This window comes from Labrus mixtus, chromosome 5, assembly GCF_963584025.1.
Source record: "Labrus mixtus chromosome 5, fLabMix1.1, whole genome shotgun sequence".
Lineage (NCBI taxonomy): Eukaryota > Metazoa > Chordata > Actinopteri > Labriformes > Labridae > Labrus > Labrus mixtus.
The window spans coordinates 7,419,990-7,441,629 of NC_083616.1; the positions used below are offsets into that span (position 1 = coordinate 7,419,990).

Genomic DNA, 21,640 nt, shown 5'->3' on the forward strand with positions numbered 1-21,640 from the left:
AATCATCAAAAACCTAAGGGGGGAAAAGAAGCATTTGGTCTGAGCTTGGATAAATTAGGAGTATGCATGGTGTGCTCACTGTAGAGCAGCATGATGGAGAACAGCATGATGGACAATGAGCAGGTTGAGATGAATAGTTTTACCTGTCTTTGGGCAGAAGTGGCCAACTGTATCTGGCAGAACTTCACAGCTTGATCCAGAGCTACATCCTCGTCCACCTGAGAGGCAAACAGAAAACTGGTGTTAGGGCAGAGTAATATATCTTCATACACTCATGGCTCAATTTCACATTTTGTAGAGTTGTTTAGGTACGGATACCAGTATCGGAAATGAACTCACTGCCTGAAAATGCAAAACTGGTGTTTTGACATGAAACACTAAAAATGTGTTTCATGTTAATGTCTATGTTTCTCAAATGTTCTCTGCTGACACATACACGAGGACAGGCAGCGAGCTAAGCTGCTGCTAATGTTAGCTCAGCTGGTTTGTAGCTTCAAAGCTTGTTTTAGGGTTCAGATTCAGTGTGCTGAGTCTCAGCCTGACCAAACAACAATGGTAGAAAACAACATCATTTATATGCAGGGTTGTAGTACCACCTACAGCCACTGAAAAAAATTAAAAAATGTGTTGTGTCGCACGCCCTGTTGTGAGGCTGTGGTCCTCATCCCCTACTCTCTCCATCTGGCATTTCCTGCCTCTCTTCAGCTGTCCTATCCAATAAAGGCAAAAAGGCCCAAAAAATAACTTCATACACTTAGCCTGCTAATACTCAAGTGTAGGTAATGCTATCCGTATCAGGAAGGGAACATGGTATCAGATCATCTCTTATCCTTCAATCATCTCTTTCTATTCATTCAAACTTCCTCATGCAGTGAGTGCCACGGTGAAATCATCCCGTGTTTCTGAGGTGACCTGTCCTACGTACATTTACACTCACTGTCAAAGCCCAAATTCAAACACCATAAAGTACTGAACGCTGGCTGGTCGAGGAGGGAGGACGGGAGAATTAACGACACCCGCCCCACTTGACAGGTGAGGTGACTTCAGCACCTGAGATTTTTCAGGGGAGCTGTTTGGGCTGGCGGTGTTCTAAAGGCATGCAGCTATACAGTTTGAGACCCCTACTAAAGCAGCAAAATGTGACTGTGAATTAAGTCTGATAGCACATGTTTGATGTGTGGATCTTGGATAATAAATAACAGAAAATTAAATGGAAAAGTTAGATAAATAGATAAACGTTATCGCCTGTCCCAACAGTGACAGAAATTCTCCTCTTTCCAGGCCCCAACAATAAACACAACTTACAAGTTGTGGATTATAGGTTGCTCTGGCGCGCCAAAAAACAAACGCACATCCTGTAGAACCACCAGAAAAGAGAAAAGGATTGCTCTTTTACTTTATCAGAGTCAGAAGGATTTCTTCTGGTCTTCTGCCTGTGATCAAAGCAGCAGTAAAGAAAGGCTCACATTAAGGCCCAGTCGGGTTAGTGTGGATGAATGTGTGGGAGTTAGCAAGCTTAGCTGCAGCCCTACATCACACACTTAGCAGTAATCTTGCTCACACAGCTGTTATGTTCCCTCCAGCAGCCGGTTGTATGCATCAGTTCAGGGACCCCCAAAGGGAGAGGTTTTTTATTTTTTTACAGCTGCCTCATTCTACTTTCCGAATGATGCCAATTGTTAAATGGACTGAGTCAAGCTTCAGTGCATCACAACCCACTGCTTTCAATCCATGTCTAGTTCACTTCAATCAACATACAGTTTTCAGTGATGGCTTATCAATATCACTTAATGATGATTAAAATTAGCATGAGGCCAATTTCAACCAGTCGTCTCTTATCACATCAACAAAACAATTAATTTAATGTGACACGACTCACTATGCTCTGATTTCACAAAATGCTTCTGTCTGTCTAGAACATTCCTTCAACATGTGAGCCTAGAGGGAGACAAATGTCAGTCTGAAATATGCAGAAATAATGACATTAACAGGGATGAACAAAGTATGATACTTGTTTCTAACTATGAGCAGCTGTGCAATGCAGAAGACAAGAAAAGCATAACAGTGTCTGCACTGCAGCTGGTGCAGGTAAGTGCACAATCACAAGCTGCTTCTGGAACAAGTCCAGGCGTATTAATTACGTAACTCATTTGTCGATGAGGAACATGTCAGGTCTAGTTCTGGCTTCTTTCTCTAATGGGTGTGTCTGAGAAATGGTTCACTTTGCCATCTCCTAAAGAGCACAGGGAACAATCTGAGTGGCATGTGTGAGCACCTCAAACAAAACGATACAAAACAGGAGCTGCTGAAGCACGCCTCTCTCCTCGGATTTCTTCTTCAGCTGCCCCTCGCCTACTGCCCTCCCACTCCAGCTATAGACTTCTCGTGCATCACACAGCCATTGACAAGGCAACTTCTGTAAGGGCAATTGATTTTCAGATCAATATCCCTGTACAAGGCGAGGTGGGCTGTTCTGCAACTGTACCATCGATGTCTTAGAAAGCCCTGAACTTCGACTTTGAAAAAAAAAAAAGAGAGGGACCTGATTTTGGACGTGATGTAAAAAAAAACCCCACATGGAAGTAGCAGACGAAGCAACAGAGTCCGCCACACAATGCTTTAATGAGAATATTTGCCTTATATCAATGCTACTTGCAGTTCAACAGAATCAAAAGAGCGGAGAAGAACATACTGAGGAGTCGAAAACATTCTGCAGCTGTTAGATTATGTGAACGGAGATCGTCGATGTCGCATGTATACACTCTATGCATCATGCAGCAGTCACTATATATAAACGTCACCCCCCCCCCCCCCCCCCCAATTGGCTAGAGGTGAATTCTCTATAGAATATCCTGCTGCGTTCTCACATCAGCTCACTTGGACTTGCTGCGGAGGAATTACTATGGGTCTGGCAGGAGAAACTCTGGGAGAAGTCAGAGCATACAATTTGGTTGTTTGTGTTTTTAAGGAGTTTTCTGCAAGTGTGAAAGCACTTAAACAGAGTTACAGGGGTAGCGGACTGTACCTTGAATAACAATAAACTTTAGCCACGTTTCCACCAAGCGATCTGATTCAGTACCCATTTATTGACGTTTCCACCGTCAAAGGCTGGGAATGGTACCAAAATAAGGCATCTGTACCATCCTACCTTTTTGGTACCCTTCTGTTGGGGTTAAAGGGTCCCTTGTAGCGGGCTACACTGTGTTGGGCTGCTATGATGTCACACTATTACATAGCTGATGCGGATATCTCCATCTGGCCTACACGCCGCTTACCAAATAAGGGCACAGTTGGCTGTGGAAACTCAAGCAAGTTAAGGGTTTACTGTACTGAACCAAACCGGATGTCTTGGTGGAAATGGGGCTTTTGAGTACTCAGAACAATTGAAATTTAGCAGTTTGTTGCAATAGACAAAATTCTTTGCAAAAATCTAACCGTCCAGACAGAATGTAATTTTAAGTGTTACATACATACACATTTTTACATTTTGGCAGCGATATCAAAGCCACTTCATGCAACTCTTTGCAACGTCTTTGTATGAGGGGACAATTACGCAGCTATTCAATTCAGAACACAATCTCAGGGCCAACCACTGCAATTACAATATTCAGTGATGAGATGCATTGATTTGACAACACAACAGTAGTTAAAAAGGAAATAAAACTCCCCACCTACTGCTGATATGATGTTAAAAAAAACCCTTGTAATACCAATACTGTAACAGTCAGCCGCCCCCGCTTTCTAAAGAAACATCATGGAGAGTAAACGGAAAGAGGTTGAATTGGTGTCATAAAGTAAAGCAAAAAAAAAACGCAGCTCATGAGTTGACTGTTTCGGTGTTCTTAAACTGAAGGAGGGAAAGTACCTATGCTACAACTCTGGGCCCTGTTTCCTTGCTAAGTTACAAGAGGGGTTTCCCAAATGCTATTTTTTTTAAGAGGGCTCATATGAAGCATGAATTACTTTGCAAAATTACATTTAGAAATGCAGAGTACTAAGCCTCCAGGGAGTATGCAATGCTTTTTTTTTTTTTTTTTTTTAAATAAAATGATATCTTCTAGATCCATCACATGATGACAAAAGGTTTAGTAAAAAAAAAAAGCTAAATTTTTAGATACACAAATGTAAACATAAAGCTTTATCTAAATGGCCAACAGGGTACCCCGTGCACAGCCTAAACACGTTCTCAGGTTGCAGGAACAAACCACGAAAAAGAAATCAAGTCTGTGGCACACTGAAAATAACTTCTTACTATATAGCTACTGGAAGATCAGAATTATTTTATACCTTTAGAGTTTCAATGTTTAATGCAAAGCTTAGCATCAGGGGCTTCACCTCCCATGTTGTTCTCTGTATTCATCCCATATTAGGAAAATATATATATAATATATGATTGTGCACACTGAGAGTATCAGTTCATTCAAATGGATCTACTCATCTACTCAAAAGAATCCATCTTTAAGGGAAGTCTTTACTTTGAATTTCCAGTGGCATGTTTGTGTTTCCATCAAAGCAAATCTTTAAGAACCAGGTAGAGATTGGCATGCAGCTAAGAGAGGACAGATAATTAACTCCTCTCTTGAGAATCAATTAGCAGTGTAGAAATATTTTGGATTTTAAAGAAAACACAGGACAACAGTCAAAGTATAAGCAGCATGCGACACTGTTATTATGAGAATAAACAACCTGCGCTGACACCAAGGAAGAAACAGGACATTGTCTCTTTGCTCATTAGAGCAACAACAGAAGGTGAGGACTAGGGCTGGAAATCTTTGGTTGTCTCTCGATTCCATTCGATGTCAATTCTCGGGGTCACGATTCGATTGAGAATCTATTTTCAATTCAAAACAATTCTGGATCCATGGATTCAAAGTCTATTTTGAATTAGTAAATACTTCAGGATCTACTCCAGTCATCTGTGAGACTGGCTGAATTTCTTGCTGCTCCATTTGGCTTTCTACTGAGTTAAAGAGCTAGCCTTAGCACTTAGCAGGGAGTGACTGATTAGCCAAAAGAAAATCGATTTTTTGGAAGTTAAAATCTCAGAAGATAAGTATCTCGATTTTTACATAAATCGACTTTTTTCCCCACCTCTAGTGAGGACTGTTTATTATCATTAAGTCTGGAAGACCTCAGTAATAAAATCTTCAAATGATGTTTAATACAGGATATTATTGCATTTTTATTGTTTTATTATTTTATAAAATACTTACTTTTATTATTGCTGTATTACATATTGTATCAATATTATTGTATCATATTACATTTTGTATATTGTATTGTGTTACTGATTTTATTAGATGGACCAATATTATTGTTTCTTAATGATTGCAGACCCCTACATTTAACTGAACTAAAATCATATAGTGACTAACTTTGGGGATAATAAGACATAACGACTCTGTGATCTAATGTCCTATCATATTGTGTTCGCAGCGGAGGTATTTAGTGCAGTGCATAATAAAGACATTTACCTGTTTTATGAGCATGTAGGTCTCAGACATGATCTTCTCAATGCGTCCCAGATCGTAGGTCATGACTTTCTGTCCCTGCTGCCAAACCCTGTAGGCATCAAGCAGCAAGGTTTTTCCGGACTCGACATCCTCAAGAAGCTTCCTTTTCCTGTTTGGCCTCCGTACAGAACCCTGATCAGTCCCGCTGGCTGCCACAGTGACCTTGGGTGCTGAGGCTTGTAGCTGCTGCTGCCTGGAACTGATACTCAGCTCCTCTAGAGACAGCTCTGGTGTCCGGCCACTGTCAGTCATTTTCTGCAGGGGCTCCACAGCACTCAGGGGGGTCTCAGTCTCTGTTTGGTTGCCCTGAGAATCTGTGGTGACCGAGGGTCTCCTCCAGTTCCCACAGTCCAGCTCCATGGGTTCCTCTGGACCTGCTTTCTGTCCCTCACTTCCAGCAGTCTCCACCTTCCCAGAGTAACTCTCCTGAACTTTACTCCCTTTATCTATGGGTAGCGATTGTGGATGGGTGAGTTGTGCCTGAGATGCTTCCCTGGGCCCGGTGTCAGTGGCACCAGCTCCCTCTGTGAGCCCAAGCTTCTTAGGCAGTGCATGTTTGCTGTCCTCTGAACTGGGCCTGCTGGATGCGTCTGTTGTGGTCATCTCCCCCATGGAGGGTGCGGGCGCTTTGTGAAGCTGCTCAGACACCTGAAAGAAAACAGAACCTGTCAAAACATGGAGCAAGTGCATGCCAGACATCTAAAACTCACTGCGCCTCTCAGCTCCTAGTGTATGTGTGTGTGTGTGTGTGTGTGTGTGTGTGTGTGTGTGTGTGTGTGTGTGTGTGTGTGTGTGTGTGTGTGTGTGTGTGTGTGTAGTGATTTGGGCTTCCTTACCCCTGAGAGACTCTTGAGATTGTCCTCCAGGACTTTTACAGTTAGGAAAAATGCTCTCTTGGCCAAAACCTGCCGATCAACATCCCGTAAATATTTCCTTCACGGAGGAGGAAGAAGGGAAGAGAGCAATGCATTGAGGAGCAGATACATAATAGATCACAGAAATAGCAGCATCAAACAGAGATGATCCTTACTTTCCCTGGTCAGGGGTTCTCTGCAGCATGAAAGAGACTTTCAGAAGGGTGTCGTGATCCTTGAGCTGAGACAGCACCTCCAGCAAGAGGACAATGGATCGGTTCATATGAGATGCAAAACTCCCTGGGCGATCAATCTCATCTACTGGAATACGCCAGATGCCCTGGAGGGGGCGAGGAGAGAAAAGAGAAGAAGAGTCAGAATCATGAGGTAAGTTTGTCTATAAACAGTACATAAAAATAAAGAAACTATCTCTCAATGCAGGCTTCAGTTACATTATGTTATTCAAACTGGCTCATATCTGACGGACAAAGAGCAAACAGTCAAAGTTGGCATTTTATGACTACTCTCTGCTGCTACTTTTTGTTTTGTAATGCATATGGAAACAATCAACAGTGTATTATGGTCAGAAAAAAAACCTAAAATTAAATGAAGTAGAGGAATAAGCCAGAGAAACTAGCAGGAGTTAAAAACATGGCATCCAAAGGACAAAACTTTAATGAGGGGATGGAAAGGCGGCAGGAGAGATCTTTCGGACTGGCTTGCTATGTAGGAGGTGGTAAGTGAGAGATGGGGGGGCTTTCTCTCTCTGGGCACACATGATAGGAAGCCTCATTAGAGCTCAGCTCTGTCCAAGCAATGCAACAGACCAGCTGACCGGCTGCCAATAAACACAGTCCCTCCTTTGTAGAAAGCGAGATGAGGTGCTTTTTGATGGTGATTTTTTTTTCTTTTTTTTTTCTCGGTGAGCACATGTCCTCTCAGCAGGTGGAGCGAGGCAAGGTTCTGCTCTCTGAAGCTACTGACGACAGTGCAGATGGTGGCCTAGGCTGTGTACAGTCATAAAGCACATGGCACCGAGTGCAGCTTGTGGCCTCAGAGAATGTGTGCGAGACTAAACAAAAATGACCATATCAGGGGGACTGAACAGAACAAATGAGGTGGCTCTATCAGCTAACTGAAGGCACCGGGGGAGCGGGCTGCTCCTCCTCACAGACAGCTCCAGATTGTCAGATGACATTTTCAAAGCCACTGGAGAGAAACAAAGCAGGAAAGCGAGGCAAAATAAACCCATCAAAACAAATTACATTCCTGAGGATAGACTTATAGCCTGCTCACTTAGGAATTGTCAAATATAACCTCTTAAATGTGCTACAGAAAGTCACCCCATCCCACTCAGATGGGTGTCATTCCAGGTTTCATTAGACAATCTAATCGTGGCCACACGGTTCATTTTTCACTCATTAGGGCAACTAAGTTATTGGTAATAGCCACCTGTCATGACTAATTTAGTACTTATTTTTTAAACGTGTTAAAGGATCCAGTTGAAAAGGTGAAATGATCACCAAATCAGATCAAGTGTCCAACAACAAACCTAGAAAGGCAAACGAATGGCTCCGATGACTGTGAAAATAAGAATATTTATTATAACCGTATGACACAATCAGGCTTAGAAAGGTTTTAACCTCTCAATGCACAGATTACCAGAAGCCTCCAACAGGAGCGAGAAAAGTATGATGAGGGGGTGGGCTCCGCTCACTTAGAAAAACATCTCTAATGGAGGAGAGTTGTTCTTCATCAGAGAACCATCCATTCACAGTAAATCTGTTTAGGGAAAGCAGAGCCATGGCTTTATACAGATTATGCTCTAGCACAACAGCTAAAGCAGATTTGTAAGACTTTAACTGCAATGATTTTAAGCATCTATTTTTTCTCCACTTTTTTTTTATGTGAGACAAAATATGACCACTGCTTGTCTGATATCTGGAGCGACAGCTTTGGCACAGATTTGGTCAATACATTACACAGAAATGAGACAGAGATTAAGATGCATCACAGACTAGAGACAAAAACATGACCGGGGAGTGGTTTGGTACAATTTGAATCTGATCTTTTGTTCATATCATATTCAGGATTTAAAGGGTCTCTGTGTTTAGAACGAGACGAGGAGGAGGAAGTCAGTGGACACGTCACATTATAAACCCTAATTTGTCACTAATTCAAGGTTTAAAAACGTGAACTTAAAGAAGCAATGTGCAGCAAGCAAAAAGGGCAAAGGGATTATATACCTTCAGTATATATTATATTTAACCTGATAAAATCCTTAAAGGTCACATATTATGCAAAATACACTTTACCATGTCTTTCTGACACTAACTCGTGTCCCTAACCTGTCTACAAACGGAAGAGAAAAGTCCATCCTCTGCAGCTTCTGCCTGCTCCACTTTTCAGAAAATGTGTGCTCAAACAGGCTGTTTGGATATTTTCCCTTCATGACATCACAAAGGGCAGTAACCCCTCCCCCAGATGGGTAACACTCCCACAGCTAGGTGTATGTTCTGCCCTCTGAGTCTGCCTTCTAAACATAAACAAGAGAAAACCCAAGCCATCCATTCTTCCAGAGTGCCGTTAGATTTAAAGCTACAGACACAGAAACAGCGTTTTCTGAGCAGGGCTGAAATAGAGGAGTTTATAGACATGATCAAATACAGGATCAGAGTGGATTTAGAACAAGAAACTTGTTATGGGGTACTCTGAGGCTTATTTAAACTTATTGAAAAGGAGAATAATATCTGACCTTTAATGAGATCACAATGTAATGTGCAATAGTGACCTGGCAAAGAGTGCACCAAAAAACATACAGTAAAAAAACAAACAGAGAAAACACATACTCTACAACCAAGTGAATGAATGTCCAGTAAGTACGAAATGCAAGGACAATGACTGAAGTGTAAAAACCTACAGGTTTCTCAAACTATTCAGTAAAAAAATCAAAACCAGGAGAAACATTTTCTCGATTATTTAAAGGAAGAACATGCGATTTTTTGATCCAGCAGATGTCGCCCTTGAGCACCAGCATGAAACCAAAACAATTAGCATGCTAACGCTTGCGATCGTCATTATGCTCGTATTGTCAAACTGCATGTAAATTTACACGATATGCCCTAAAACGCTTACGTGACATTCAAATAAACAGTGAGTACAGTATGTTATTCTTCTTTTCTCTAGTCCCTCAATTAAACAACTTTTATAAGCGAGGCGATGAGGCGGCCGGGTGTCACACTCATTATAGACAGTCATGACTCACAGAGTTATTTTCAGAGGATATATTTGATTTCCGCTACATTTAAATGTGAAAAAAGATCTTAAAGCTCTGGTAAGGTTTTTTTTATCTGGTCATGAAACAGACTGAAATGAAGACTGATGCCTCTTTCTGACCAACTAAAGCAAACAAGACCATCAGGAGCAAACTCGATTATTTCTACATCACTATCGTTTATAACTGAAGCTGCTGCCACGGGGTAGGTGTCAGATGAGAGGATTAAGAGCTCACTGGTGAAACTCTTTGACTTTTTACCCTGCAAAGATCCTCAATGAGTGATACTCTGACCCCCCCATAGTAATGAACTCTGACACTCAGGTCCTTCTGTAAATTCTTCCTGGAGTGTTGTGACAGTGTATCTAAACACTTTTCACCTCATTCTGTTAAAAACACTTTGATCCAACATCTGTAGAACATTTAGATGATGAGCAGAGTAAGTCGTGATCTGTCCTCTACTTCCTTAGAAAAAGACAAAACAAAATAATGTCTGACTGCTAAACAACAATAGGAGGTACAACTTCAACTAGTTATCTTAAAAACTTTCTTACCATTTCTTAACACCCAACAGTGAAAGGATGGGCACAAAGCCAAATCATTCAGCATGTTAAAACATATTACCTGCAGGGAAGTTGCAGAAACTGAGGGGTTGATCAGAGTTGTAGCAACAAGCAGTAAGCTAAGCATACTGGTAAAAACTTGAGACCGTATGATTCCTACACATCAAAGATGACAGGTTACCTGTGAATACTAACAGCAGTTTGCAGGTAGGTGGTATAATATTACATGTTCTTAGTCATTCTTTTTTTTTGGTGTTTCTGACCTACAGAACATGAATTAGAGATGCCAATAAGGAGCACATGCATTTGTTGTTGCACTCAATAAAAGTACAGCTGACTTCAAAACACAACATTAAAAGTACAACAGAGGCTGTCAAAAAATGACTCAAGAACTCTGCACATCCACAAATGAAAACCAACCTGCACTGGATTTTGTAAAAGTCAGAGGGAAAGCGACTCACCATCACCAAAGAAAGCTACTCCACGATGCCTGTGTTAGTATTCTTTTGGACAGTTTCCTGCTGGCGATAGGCACAAGCAGCCCTGGCAGTGCCTCCACCCTGAAAGAGGCTGACGCTCAGAGAGCAAGGGGTGGGCTGCATTTGGGTGCTAGGGCAGCGAGAGTTGCAGGAGAGAAGAGGAGGGAAGCACAGCTGCACACGGCAGAACAGGAACAGAACAGGAGGAGAATGGCAGCCACCTTGCCAAGACGAGAAAGAGTGCTGAAGTCAGGGCCTACGAGCTCTGTATGCCACTGACAGACAACACGACTCGTTCCTCTCCTGCTTTCAAACCCTGCCATCTCAAAACAAAAACACCCACGCACTCTATCTCCGCTCTCCCCTGACCCCAGCCTGCTGGAGTTCTCCCCCCTCCTTTCTCTTGCACTATACACAGCGTATATCCAATCATCGTAGACCTCTGCCAGCCAATCCGAGGCATGCGGAGAAACTCCCGCCCATTAGTGCACACCCACACAATACACACACAAACAGAGGAGTGAGAGGGAGAGAGAGAGAGAGAGTAATGAGGAAACAGAGGAGTGCAACAGAGAGAGCAGATGAGTAGGGCGAATAAGAGCCAGGGGGAGGGGTAGAGCGTGATCACCCTGAAGACGGAGCAACAGGAAAAGAACAAGAGAACATAAACTGGCCGAAAAATGAACTCAGTGCCACCACATCAGTGTAGTTGGAGGCATGAAGAGGATGGCACACTAATAATGAAAAAGAACCACAGAACTTGAGAGAGAAAAAGACAGGTTTGTGTCAGAAAAGCCCACAATAACCACAGAAACACAGGCTGAAGAGGAGAGCTGCCTGAACAGATAAGACTCTGTTGCCCACACACACACGCGCACACACACAGACACACACAGTGTTTCCTCAGCCAGCAGTAACAGCCCTCACCTTCTTCCTTTCCTCTCTGTCCTCTATTGTCGTGTCTCTCAGGCTGGCCACCATAAACATATTAAGATAAACACACCTTGTTTTTCCTGCTTCCTGTTGCGTGTGTGAGGGGGGAAAAAAAATGCTGAAAAATGTCAAGCTGAACTGAAGAGAGAGCAGAAGAAGGCAATGAGAAACAAACAGGCAGCCAGACTAAACCCTCCAATATGCAAATCTAAATATCAACTTCTACAAACTGTATTCATTTGGCCAATACTCCGCCCCTCAGAGAGAGAAAAAAAAAAAGAATAACAAGGTTCTCCCGAGCTGAGCTCCACCTACAGCACATTGCACTGCTGAGCACACAAATGTTTGAGTCATACATCAAACCAAGACAAGAAATGCAAGTGTTACTGCTCCCCTGAAGATTTAATAACCTCAGCTGATATAATCTAACATAACATGACTCAGAGCCTGCCTAAAAGCAAAGTAATAATCAAACATAAATACTCATTCTGAGAAGACAGAATCTATAGAAGATATGTTCTCAAAAAAAGTTACAAGAGCAAGACACGAAGCGGGGGTTTTCTCCAAAATATGGCAACAAGGACATCCATTTTCTCTGGAGCTCTGTAGAGAGCGAATGTGTGAGTGGTGGAAGAATATGTGAGCAAGAGCATGTGTGTATGTGTGAGTGTGTGTGAGGCGTGTTAGGGTAAGGGGGGGGAGGAGGGAGGAGGTAACATGGTGCTTGTCAGAACACACATCTGACTGCTCACGATCAACAGTCATCCTGAATATCAAGGAGGTTTGACATTGGAGCAGCATTATTACCAAACATCAACATTTAGCCTTGTCCTGCTGTTAAACTGCTGCAGAGTAAATGTATTAAAATGTACTCCATAGTAATTATTTTCCTACAATGATTAGAATTTGACTACGCATTTAGCCCTTTGCAATAGTGTGCCAGGCGTATGTGTGACAAAATATATACCAGGCAATTCTTTAAACACAGATTTGAAGCATTATAGAGTTTATTAACCCGACCTGAAATTAACTACTCATTAGAATTGTGGGAGGCTGAGACTCTTCAAATGCAGACTAGAGTCTGACAGATGTACCATTCATTCAATATTATAAGCATATATTTTGAACGGTTCCAGATATCAGTTGTCTAAATGTTTTTGTATGGCCGTGTGTCCACCTAGCGTTTCTCTTCTGAACATCAGTGTCTTTATTCAATTGTTTCAAATGAGGAGGGAACGTTTGTGGAAATCTTTCAACTTTTAAGAAGGGGCTGTTGACGTCACCGGTGCTCTTTTCCAAATGTAAAATATTCCCTGTAGTTTTGCCTCCTATGGATCGTGACTTGTACCCACATCCTATTTGCTCCGGAGCTGAGCGGGTAAAAAACAATCTCAAATATAAAACATACAGTAAAAAGTAACGGAGCAGTGTTGGTCATACAGCGGCCTTTGTCAACAGACTGTTGTCATAGAGACAGGACGGACGTGCAGCGCTTCTCAGCGCACAAACGCTTCATGCAAGCACTCCCTAGCGCACAGCCAGCACTACGTGGACACGGGACCTTTTTGTGCAAGTATGAAAACTTTTTTACGGAACCTTTAATGAAGAGCACAAAGCTCTGGGCGCTTAACTAAAGGTCTCATCATGTCCTCTAAACAGCAGATTATGCATCAACTCCACAGATTCAAATTCCCACAGCACTGTCTGCAGCCATTTAGTCACAGTCAACCGTAGCAGGTGGTCTGCATGAAAATTGTTGAATATTTTCCTTCATTGGTTTTTGAAAAAATATATATATTTCTGTGTTTAAGAGTCTAATCGTCACATAATGTATATGGGGCACAATCCAAAGAAAAAAATCAATTACAATTTGAAAAGGTCATTACATCTCAAAAAATTGCTAAACCAGCAGCCATGAAGATATGGGGTAATTTTTTCCTATTTATATTAGTATCATCTTAAATAATCCAAAATCTGCCTGGCAACAGGCACATACATACATACATATCATAAACAAACATGCCAACACTTAGAATAGTGAATCCGACCTGTGGCTCCTGTCCCTCATGTCATTGCCCACTTTCTCTCTCCCTGATTTCTGACTCTAACCATTGTCCTATCTCTAAATAAAAGCAAAAAATGCACACAAAAAAACCTATAAAAAACATATTATGTAGTGAACAATGCTTGGGGTCATACATCAGTTTGCTTTAACTCAATAGATCAGAGACTCTCAGCACTGTCTGCATGTATCAGAGCATGACGGCTCAGCACATGATGCCCCAAGACTTATGTAAAAAAAAGTATGTAAGTATGTTGGTAAATAATCGCTGATGGAGTGTTTTTGTTTTTGAAAGCAGATTCTTTTTTTGTTTAAGATAAGTTTTGGATTTTATTTGGTCAGGACAGCGGGAGAAAGACAGGAGATTTGGGGAGAGAGAGTGTAGGTGATGACATGCACCAAGTGTCAGGATCAGCAGTCGACCAGTGTGACGTGGGCTACAGCCTCTGTTAATGAACAATCCACATAGAAAATATTACAACCCCAAAAGTTGTTAGACAAGCCATCATAAAATTGAGGGTCATGTTCTATGACTTGTCCAGTGCCTTCAACACCATCCAGCCTACACTGCTCAGGGGGAAGCTTAAAAGGGCGGGAGTAGACTGTCACCTGGCTGCGACAGTCGACTGTGAGTCTGACATGGTGGTCTGCAGTACAGGGGCCCCACAGGGGACAGTGCTCTCACCCTTTCTCTTCACCCTGTACACCTCAGACTTCAGTTACAACTCTGGGAGCTGCCACCTGCAGAAGTTCTCTGAAGACACGGCCATCGTGGGGTGTGTGTCTAAGGGCAGCGAACAGGAGGCAGGTCATCATGGACTTTGTCGACTGGAGGGAGCTCAACCACCTTCAGCTCAATGCCAGCAAGACATTGACTTCCATCCAGGGTTTGGACATTGAGATGGTGGAGACATACAAATACCTGGGTGTTCACCTCAACAACAAACTGGACTGGTCACACAACACAGACGTCCTGTACAAGAAGGGCCAAAGTCGACTACATCTGCTGAGGCGACTGAGGTCCTTTGGAGTGTGCAGGACTCTGCTACGGACGTTTTATGACACTGTGGTGGCGTCTGCACTTTTCTATGCAGTGGTCTGCTGTTGAGGAGGGAGCACAGAGAGACAGGAAGAGACTGAACAGACTGGTCAGGAGGGCCAGTTCTGTCTTGGACTGTCCTCTGGACTCTGTAGAGGAGGTGGGTGAGAGGAGGACATTAGTGAAACTGACCTGGCCCCCTGCATGACACTGTGGGGGCTCTGAGCAACTCCTTCAGCAGCAGACTCAGACACCCACCCTGTAAGACAGAGCGCTACCGCAGGTCTTTCATTCCATCTGCAGTCAGACTCTTTAACAGCATCACCACCTCATGACTCATATCAATAATGCTACACACTGTGTGTGTTTTTAATAATAATAATAACTCTTTCCACAAGTGAAACTGTACATACCTACTATTGTTCTATTATTGTATTTTTCTCCCTTTATGTAATTGATGTAAATATGTTTTTTTTTTTTTTTTACTTTTTGCTATTTTTGCTAATTATATTCCTGTTGTCTCCAATGGGGGATCAATAAAGTTTATCTTTATCTTAGTTATTGAGTACTCTCTTTTGTATCAGCTTCATCATTTCCATGTCAGTCTGGTAATAATACACACATTGATCATAAACAAACATCCCAACATTTAAATCAGCTAACAGTTCATCAGCCTGAAGTGACATGACAAAACACCCCAATATAAAAAACACCAAGCACCACAATACCATTTATGGTCAATGTCAATAATGCAACAGTTCCTTATCTGTGACTCAAAATATTAACCTAGACCTCGTGAAGACAATCCATGCACTGACTCCAGTCACAGTATATAAACGTCATTCCCCCCTCCTATTGGCACCAGCTGAATTCTCTGGAGAACATCCTGCTGCGTTCTCACATCAGCCCACCCAGACTTCCTGCTGAAAAAATACTAGGGGTCTGACAGGAGAAACCATGTGAAGTCCGAGCGAACATTTTGGCTGTTTGCGTTCACACACACAGCTCCTCCTGGAAATATCAAGAGTTTTCTGCAAGAGTGAAAGCCCTGCAGGTGAGCAGATGGTGGCACCACAGCTCCTTAATAAATTATCTTTGATAAGGCACAAATCATTAGAAAATGTTTCCTTTCTGAAATTGGCATCAACTTAAAAAAAACACCATATCAGTCTGGCACTAATACACACTGGTCAAAAACAAAGATAAAAACACTTAGAACAGCTCAGAGTCCAAATGCCTGCAATAAATGTAGAAACACTTTGTCCACAGTGTCATAAAACCAAGCGCCTCAATTCAGACTGTGTATCAATAATGAACCATATTTATGACACTGAAATGTAAACCAGAGACAACATAATGTCAAAATAATTATTATTTAATATAATCTATATGAATAGTATAAGTTTATCATATGTTTACAAGTGAGCTTGTTATCCTAGAAAGAACTCACACTGACAACCACACCGATAAATAATGCAACACAACCTCATCTGGATCATTTCTAAACAGCACTATATAGGTTACCTTATGCAGGCCGCAGTTGATGTAACCCAGCCAAAGCAAGAAGGAAAAGTAGGGCATCATGACCTACATCAGGGAAGTTTGTATTCACCAACACACTCAATGAGGTGTGGACTCAGCTGAGAGTCAAGTGTCCTTGAAGAAAATCACGGCCCCCATCCGTATGTCTGACAGGATTAACAATCTTTATGTTTGAGTCATCTCTCCACTGGTAGAAGGACCAGCATAAGGCCACTGTGACATCAAGTTAACACACAGACATATTTGTCAAACAGAGACATTAGGTCAAGCTTTTAGAGATTTGTACAGAGGTCTCTCTTCGCACATCCAACTACCTTGAGAAGTAGGTGCGTAGGACAACAAACTGTAACTTGAAAAGAAAAAATCCCACACACTACTGTTGCTAAGAATCGCAGATTTATTAGAAACAAATCACAACGTTTTGGTCCCTCTGAACCTTGACCCACTTAACCAAGGTTCAGAGGGACCAAAATCAGTGATGCTTAGAAAGAGAAGTGTGTGGGATTTTTTTCTGTTCAAGCTTTAAGAAATGAAATGTTTAAAGGTATAGTATGTAGAATTTTATGACTGTTTGTGAATGTTTACATTCAAATATCTTAATTAATTACAAATTGACTAAGCCTATTTTATATATAACTTTTTGTTGAGAATTGACTTCACTTCAAATATTTCCAACAGTTAAAGCCAGAGAAATACATAATTTTATAGTTGTCTTGTCGTGGCAGTCGCCATGATGAGCCGCCATGACAGACATGAAATGTTTAACGTTGCCAAGGAAACACCGGATGTTACGTCAAAGACCGTTGCATAAGCTAGCAGTAGCTGCTACTGAAAGCTGCTGTACTGTTGCTGTATTTGCTGCTGTGTTAAAAACGTCATGTAAATTATACTTTGATACATCGTCAGTAAACATATTTTCTTCCTCAGGTCGGTTTCACCCGTTCATCTTGACTACAGTCAATACGGAGTTCGTTTTTACCAGGGGGGAATGAGGGAGTAGCAGAGAGAACTCCCATGATTCCCCGCGAGCCTCGCCGCCATCTTTTGTTATTGTTTTGATTGAGAGCCCCCTGGCGGCACATTTGACATAATGTACGTTAAAGTTTGATTGAAGGGTTAGGGTTCTGAGTGAAATTTACTGTGAGCTAAACAATGGGTCACTGTAGGTTTTCAAATTGGAAAGCTTGTATCAGCTGTTCTTATTATTAAGCTAACAAAATAAAGTGTGAAAATGCAGGCTATATACTGGAATGTGTTTCAGCAACTTTTGTGAAAGTAGCCAGAACTCTGACACAGTGGAAACAGGCATGTTTGAGAACTATTTAGAAGGGTTTGTGCTGTCCTGTGTTTGAGTGAGAGATGGCTTGGTTTGAGAGGAACAGTAAAGCTCTGACAGTTGGTATGCCAGGGTGGCAGGTTTGCCTCCAGAAGGGGCTCTGTGAGAACCCAGTGGGAGCCAGAGCGTTGCAGAGCTCTGCTCCAGCTCAGCCCTGGCCCACATCACTTCTATGCCCGGTTACCAGAAGCTCCCTGAAGGCAGCATTTGACTCTACAGCTTACTCAAAAAATGATACCATAAAAATGAAATACACAGCCACAACATGCACTGAAAACTGAGTGATACGAGGCACAGACATGATGTGACGCTCTGCTTATGTTATCCGCTTATTAACAAAAGTCTGAACAATAAAGCTTTTACAAATCACACAAGGAACACGTCAGAAAGTAAGCCCATTTCTGCTGGCATTGACATGACATAATATCAGCCTCTAGTGAAAAGAGGTAAATAATCTGACATGCAGAACAGATGAAAGAGTCCGACAATAATCTCCTCCAGTGGAACCCAACAGAGGCCTTGTAATTCTGAGAGGCAGATAATTTAAAAAAAAACTCCTGCTGTGTGACTCCATTTATAGCAGCGCTTGTATCTGCTGATCTATTTAGAGCTGATTTTAGTGCATCCAATTGAATTATGTGAATAAGATGTGTGACAAGGGTAAACCTGACTGTAGTACGCCGATCATACGCTCACAGCAAAAATGCAGACAGCTTATTAGACACAAAACTGAGGACACACTTCCCAGGTTCTTCCTCTGGTAGTCTCCATTAGCTGCTACTCTGCTGTTATGTTTTACGATAAAGCTGGAATCTAGAGGGCGAACATGACATACTGTGTTTCAAGTCCATTTTGTAAAGTTTTTGGCCTGCCGTGCTTTTTTTTTTTTTTTTTTTTTTTTTAAGGTTTATTTTTGGGCTTTTTGTGCCTTTAATGGAGAGATAGGATAGTGGATAGAGTGGGAAATCAGGGAGAGAGAGTGGGGAATGACATGCAGGAAAGGAGCCACAAGTGGGATTTGAACCTGGGCCGCTCGCTTGGAAGACCAAGGCCTCCATACATGGGGCACGCGCACTAACCACTGCGCCACCAGCGCCCCCAGCCAAGCTTTTTTTTATTGCATTGTCTAGCTTTCAAAAAAAGCATGTGCAGGGATAAAAGATACTTTGTTAAGATACTACACCCATAAGCCGGCCTTGTGATAGTTACTGTTTACCCCATCAGGTAACCGGAAAACAAAGGTGCATTGACTTCGAGGTGCACAGGTACATACTGCCTCTTGGTTTTATCACCAAGCCAGTTGTTACACAATACTGGTCTAACAAGGCCACTTTGAGAAACCATTTGTTTATGTGATGGGAAAGATAAATTATTTTTTTGGTTACGCATGCGATGTGTCAACAAAGATGATGATACCTTAATCATTTTTGGTGTTGCTGTAACTGTATGCCAATAAACCCAGTGATGACGGATGTTCTAACAATGTATTAAGTAATGTGTGGTGACATAATGACAGCGAGGGGGTGGGGGGTGGGGGGCGCAACAGGCAGGGTGATGTTGACTTACATTGAACAGGTTTGTCTTGTTTCTTTCACAGAAAAGTCCTTGTGCTGGCATGTGCTTCAGCTGTTGCCATGGGACACTGCTTCCTAGCAACACATCTCGGGCACATCGTAGGTTCTGTGGAGAGAAATAAATACATAATTGAAAAAAAAAACCATACATGTTTGTACAGTTTAATCTAGGTATTTATTAGACTGGGATATCCCTGCCTTATCAAGACAAACTTGATGACAGATGCATTTAAGCGTGTAGTGTTTAATATCTGCTGAAAAGAGAAGCAGAAACTGTTAACAAAATGCAGAGCTCCTTTCACACCGTAGTGACTCACAAATCAGTGTCTACACCTGTACAATGTCTAAAAAGATAGCAATGGTAACGCCACTTCCTGTTATCTTTCACAATCCCAGTAGGCTATGCCATGAAATTACAGGCAGCCTCTCCTGGAGTGAGGATAAAGCCTGGCAGTCAATGCGAGTGAAGCGGTTTTTCCTGAGAACAAAAAGGGGCACAGAGGCTTTTAACACTTGATGTGACAGGTTGTAAAGGCAGCTGAGCAACCTGTGTAAACAACATTACATCGACTGGCCGTGTCAGCGTCACTACCTGGGTGCATTTGTTTTCATCCGGGCTGCTGTTTATTCCACTACAGGCAAAAAAACACAGTACTAACTCACTGCCTCAAAAATTATACAACATTGAATCGAGCCTCAGGGAAATTATCTTTATTGAACTTACTAATCGCATGGCTTGTGACTGACGTTAATTAGAACAAATATTTCTTAAGCCTCGTAGCAAATTAGAAATACTTTAAAGAAGGGAGCAATGAAACCCATGATGCTTGTCGAGGTATAATGATAGATAACTAAAAAATCTAAAAGAGAAACAACTTTTCTACGCCCAGTTCAACCTTATTAAGTAGAAAAAAAAGCTTAATTTAAAGGTTCGACAAAACTGAGAGCTGACAGAAGGATGCCACCGCAGTAAAGCTCAATGCAACCTCCCTGTGCCAAACTGGCTGAGAGAGCACTGAGCTACCACCCACGCACACCTCTGCCCACAGAGCCTCAGAGCCAACACAAGCTGTTTCAGCAACTCGTGTGTCACCGCAGAGCTCAAGAGGCACCACAAAACCAAAGGAACAAAAAACAATAACCATTGCAACTCTGAGATGTCTGTCGCTTAAAAAAAATCATGCAAAGTGCTCGAGTGACTTTTAGGGAAAGCGAGCCCATCTTCTGTAAATGTCACTATTAATGCTCGGGGGGTAGTGATTATAGGTGTATGTTAAATGGATGACTTAACCTTTGAAACACAATGAACATACAGTGCTGCCATTAGTTGACAAGAGCAGACTGACCTGATGGGTCTTGCTGTTGCTGTAGAAAAAGGCCAGGCGGTACAGACTCTTGTAGTGTTGAGGAAAGCGGCCGAGGCAGAGGAAGAGAGCGCGAACGCACATGTCCACCAGCATCCGTCTCTGGTCGGCACGGTCTGTAGGAAGCGCTTTGGGCACCTCGATCACCTCAATAGGGGGCTCTGGCTTCCTCTTTCCCTCGCTGGCTGGTGTTTGGGGAGTGGACTGTTGAGAGGGGGCTGGCTTCGGAGGTGTGGCTGGGACAGGTAGAGGAACAGGAAGAGGACAAGGCTCTGCGGAGACCTTTGGGGCTGAAGTCTCAGGAAGTGTCACCACCACAGATTCCACTACTTCCTGGATGATTTTTTCTTCCACCTGGATGCCAGAATGTTCTATATGTGATGCTAAAGAAGGATTTAAATCAAAGATGTTAGGGCGTTTAAATGCTGATTTTTGCGTGAAATACACTTTCATTATTTAGTCCTATACATTCATAACAACCAGATAAAACAATGCAATGCTACAGGGAAGATGTCATTTAAAACAGAGTGTACCTGTGTCCTCGGATGCAGCCTGCCCCTCCTTCACAGGTGTGGTGCTTTCTGATGACGATGAACAAGCTTTCACAGACACAGGTTTGTGGCTGCTGTCTTGAGAGCTGGCGGGGTCTGTGAAGGCGTCCTGGGTGGAGTTGGAGTCAGAGAGCATCACCACCTCACTGTCCTGACTCCGCTCTGGAAAAACAATAAAAGAGAAAAAACACACATGGGTCATGCTGCCAATTGCATGGACCCAGATAGAAACAAATAGCTGCTGCTTAAAGGGGTATCATGGACATCATTAGGATTTTTTTTTCTGTCCAATATATGGGGTTCATGTACTCCTTTTTTAAATCTAATGATGACAATTACATTTCTGGCTGGACATTTGAATTTAAACAAATTATCCACAATGTGTTGTTGCACATGTTAACGTATTGTGAAGGTCTTTTTCAAGCTGTTGGTGATTGTTTTTAACTGTCAAACACTCAACACACAATTTGTGTGCGAGGGGAATAATGCAATTATGAAAAATAGGTCATGAGCCAGAGAATCCTTATTAGTGGATCCCCAATGACGCTTTGTTATA

General features: G+C 42.2%; 1 protein-coding gene across 5 annotated transcripts in view; it reads right to left on the reverse strand.

The window, feature by feature from the left end:
* The window catches only part of cabin1 (calcineurin binding protein 1), a 48,061-nt gene that overhangs the window by 10,228 nt on the left and 16,193 nt on the right, over positions 1-21,640 (reverse strand). For all 5 annotated transcript variants that reach the window (XM_061037524.1, XM_061037527.1, XM_061037526.1 and 2 more), the window contains 7 exons: positions 21,067-21,246; positions 20,516-20,916; positions 19,162-19,275; positions 6,544-6,707; positions 6,350-6,446; positions 5,475-6,161; positions 144-218 (listed from right to left, as the gene is read on the reverse strand). In XM_061037524.1, coding sequence (XP_060893507.1) covers positions 144-218; positions 5,475-6,161; positions 6,350-6,446; positions 6,544-6,707; positions 19,162-19,275; positions 20,516-20,916; positions 21,067-21,246 — 1,718 coding nt within the window. The remainder of the gene's footprint in view (positions 1-143; positions 219-5,474; positions 6,162-6,349; positions 6,447-6,543; positions 6,708-19,161; positions 19,276-20,515; positions 20,917-21,066; positions 21,247-21,640) is intronic.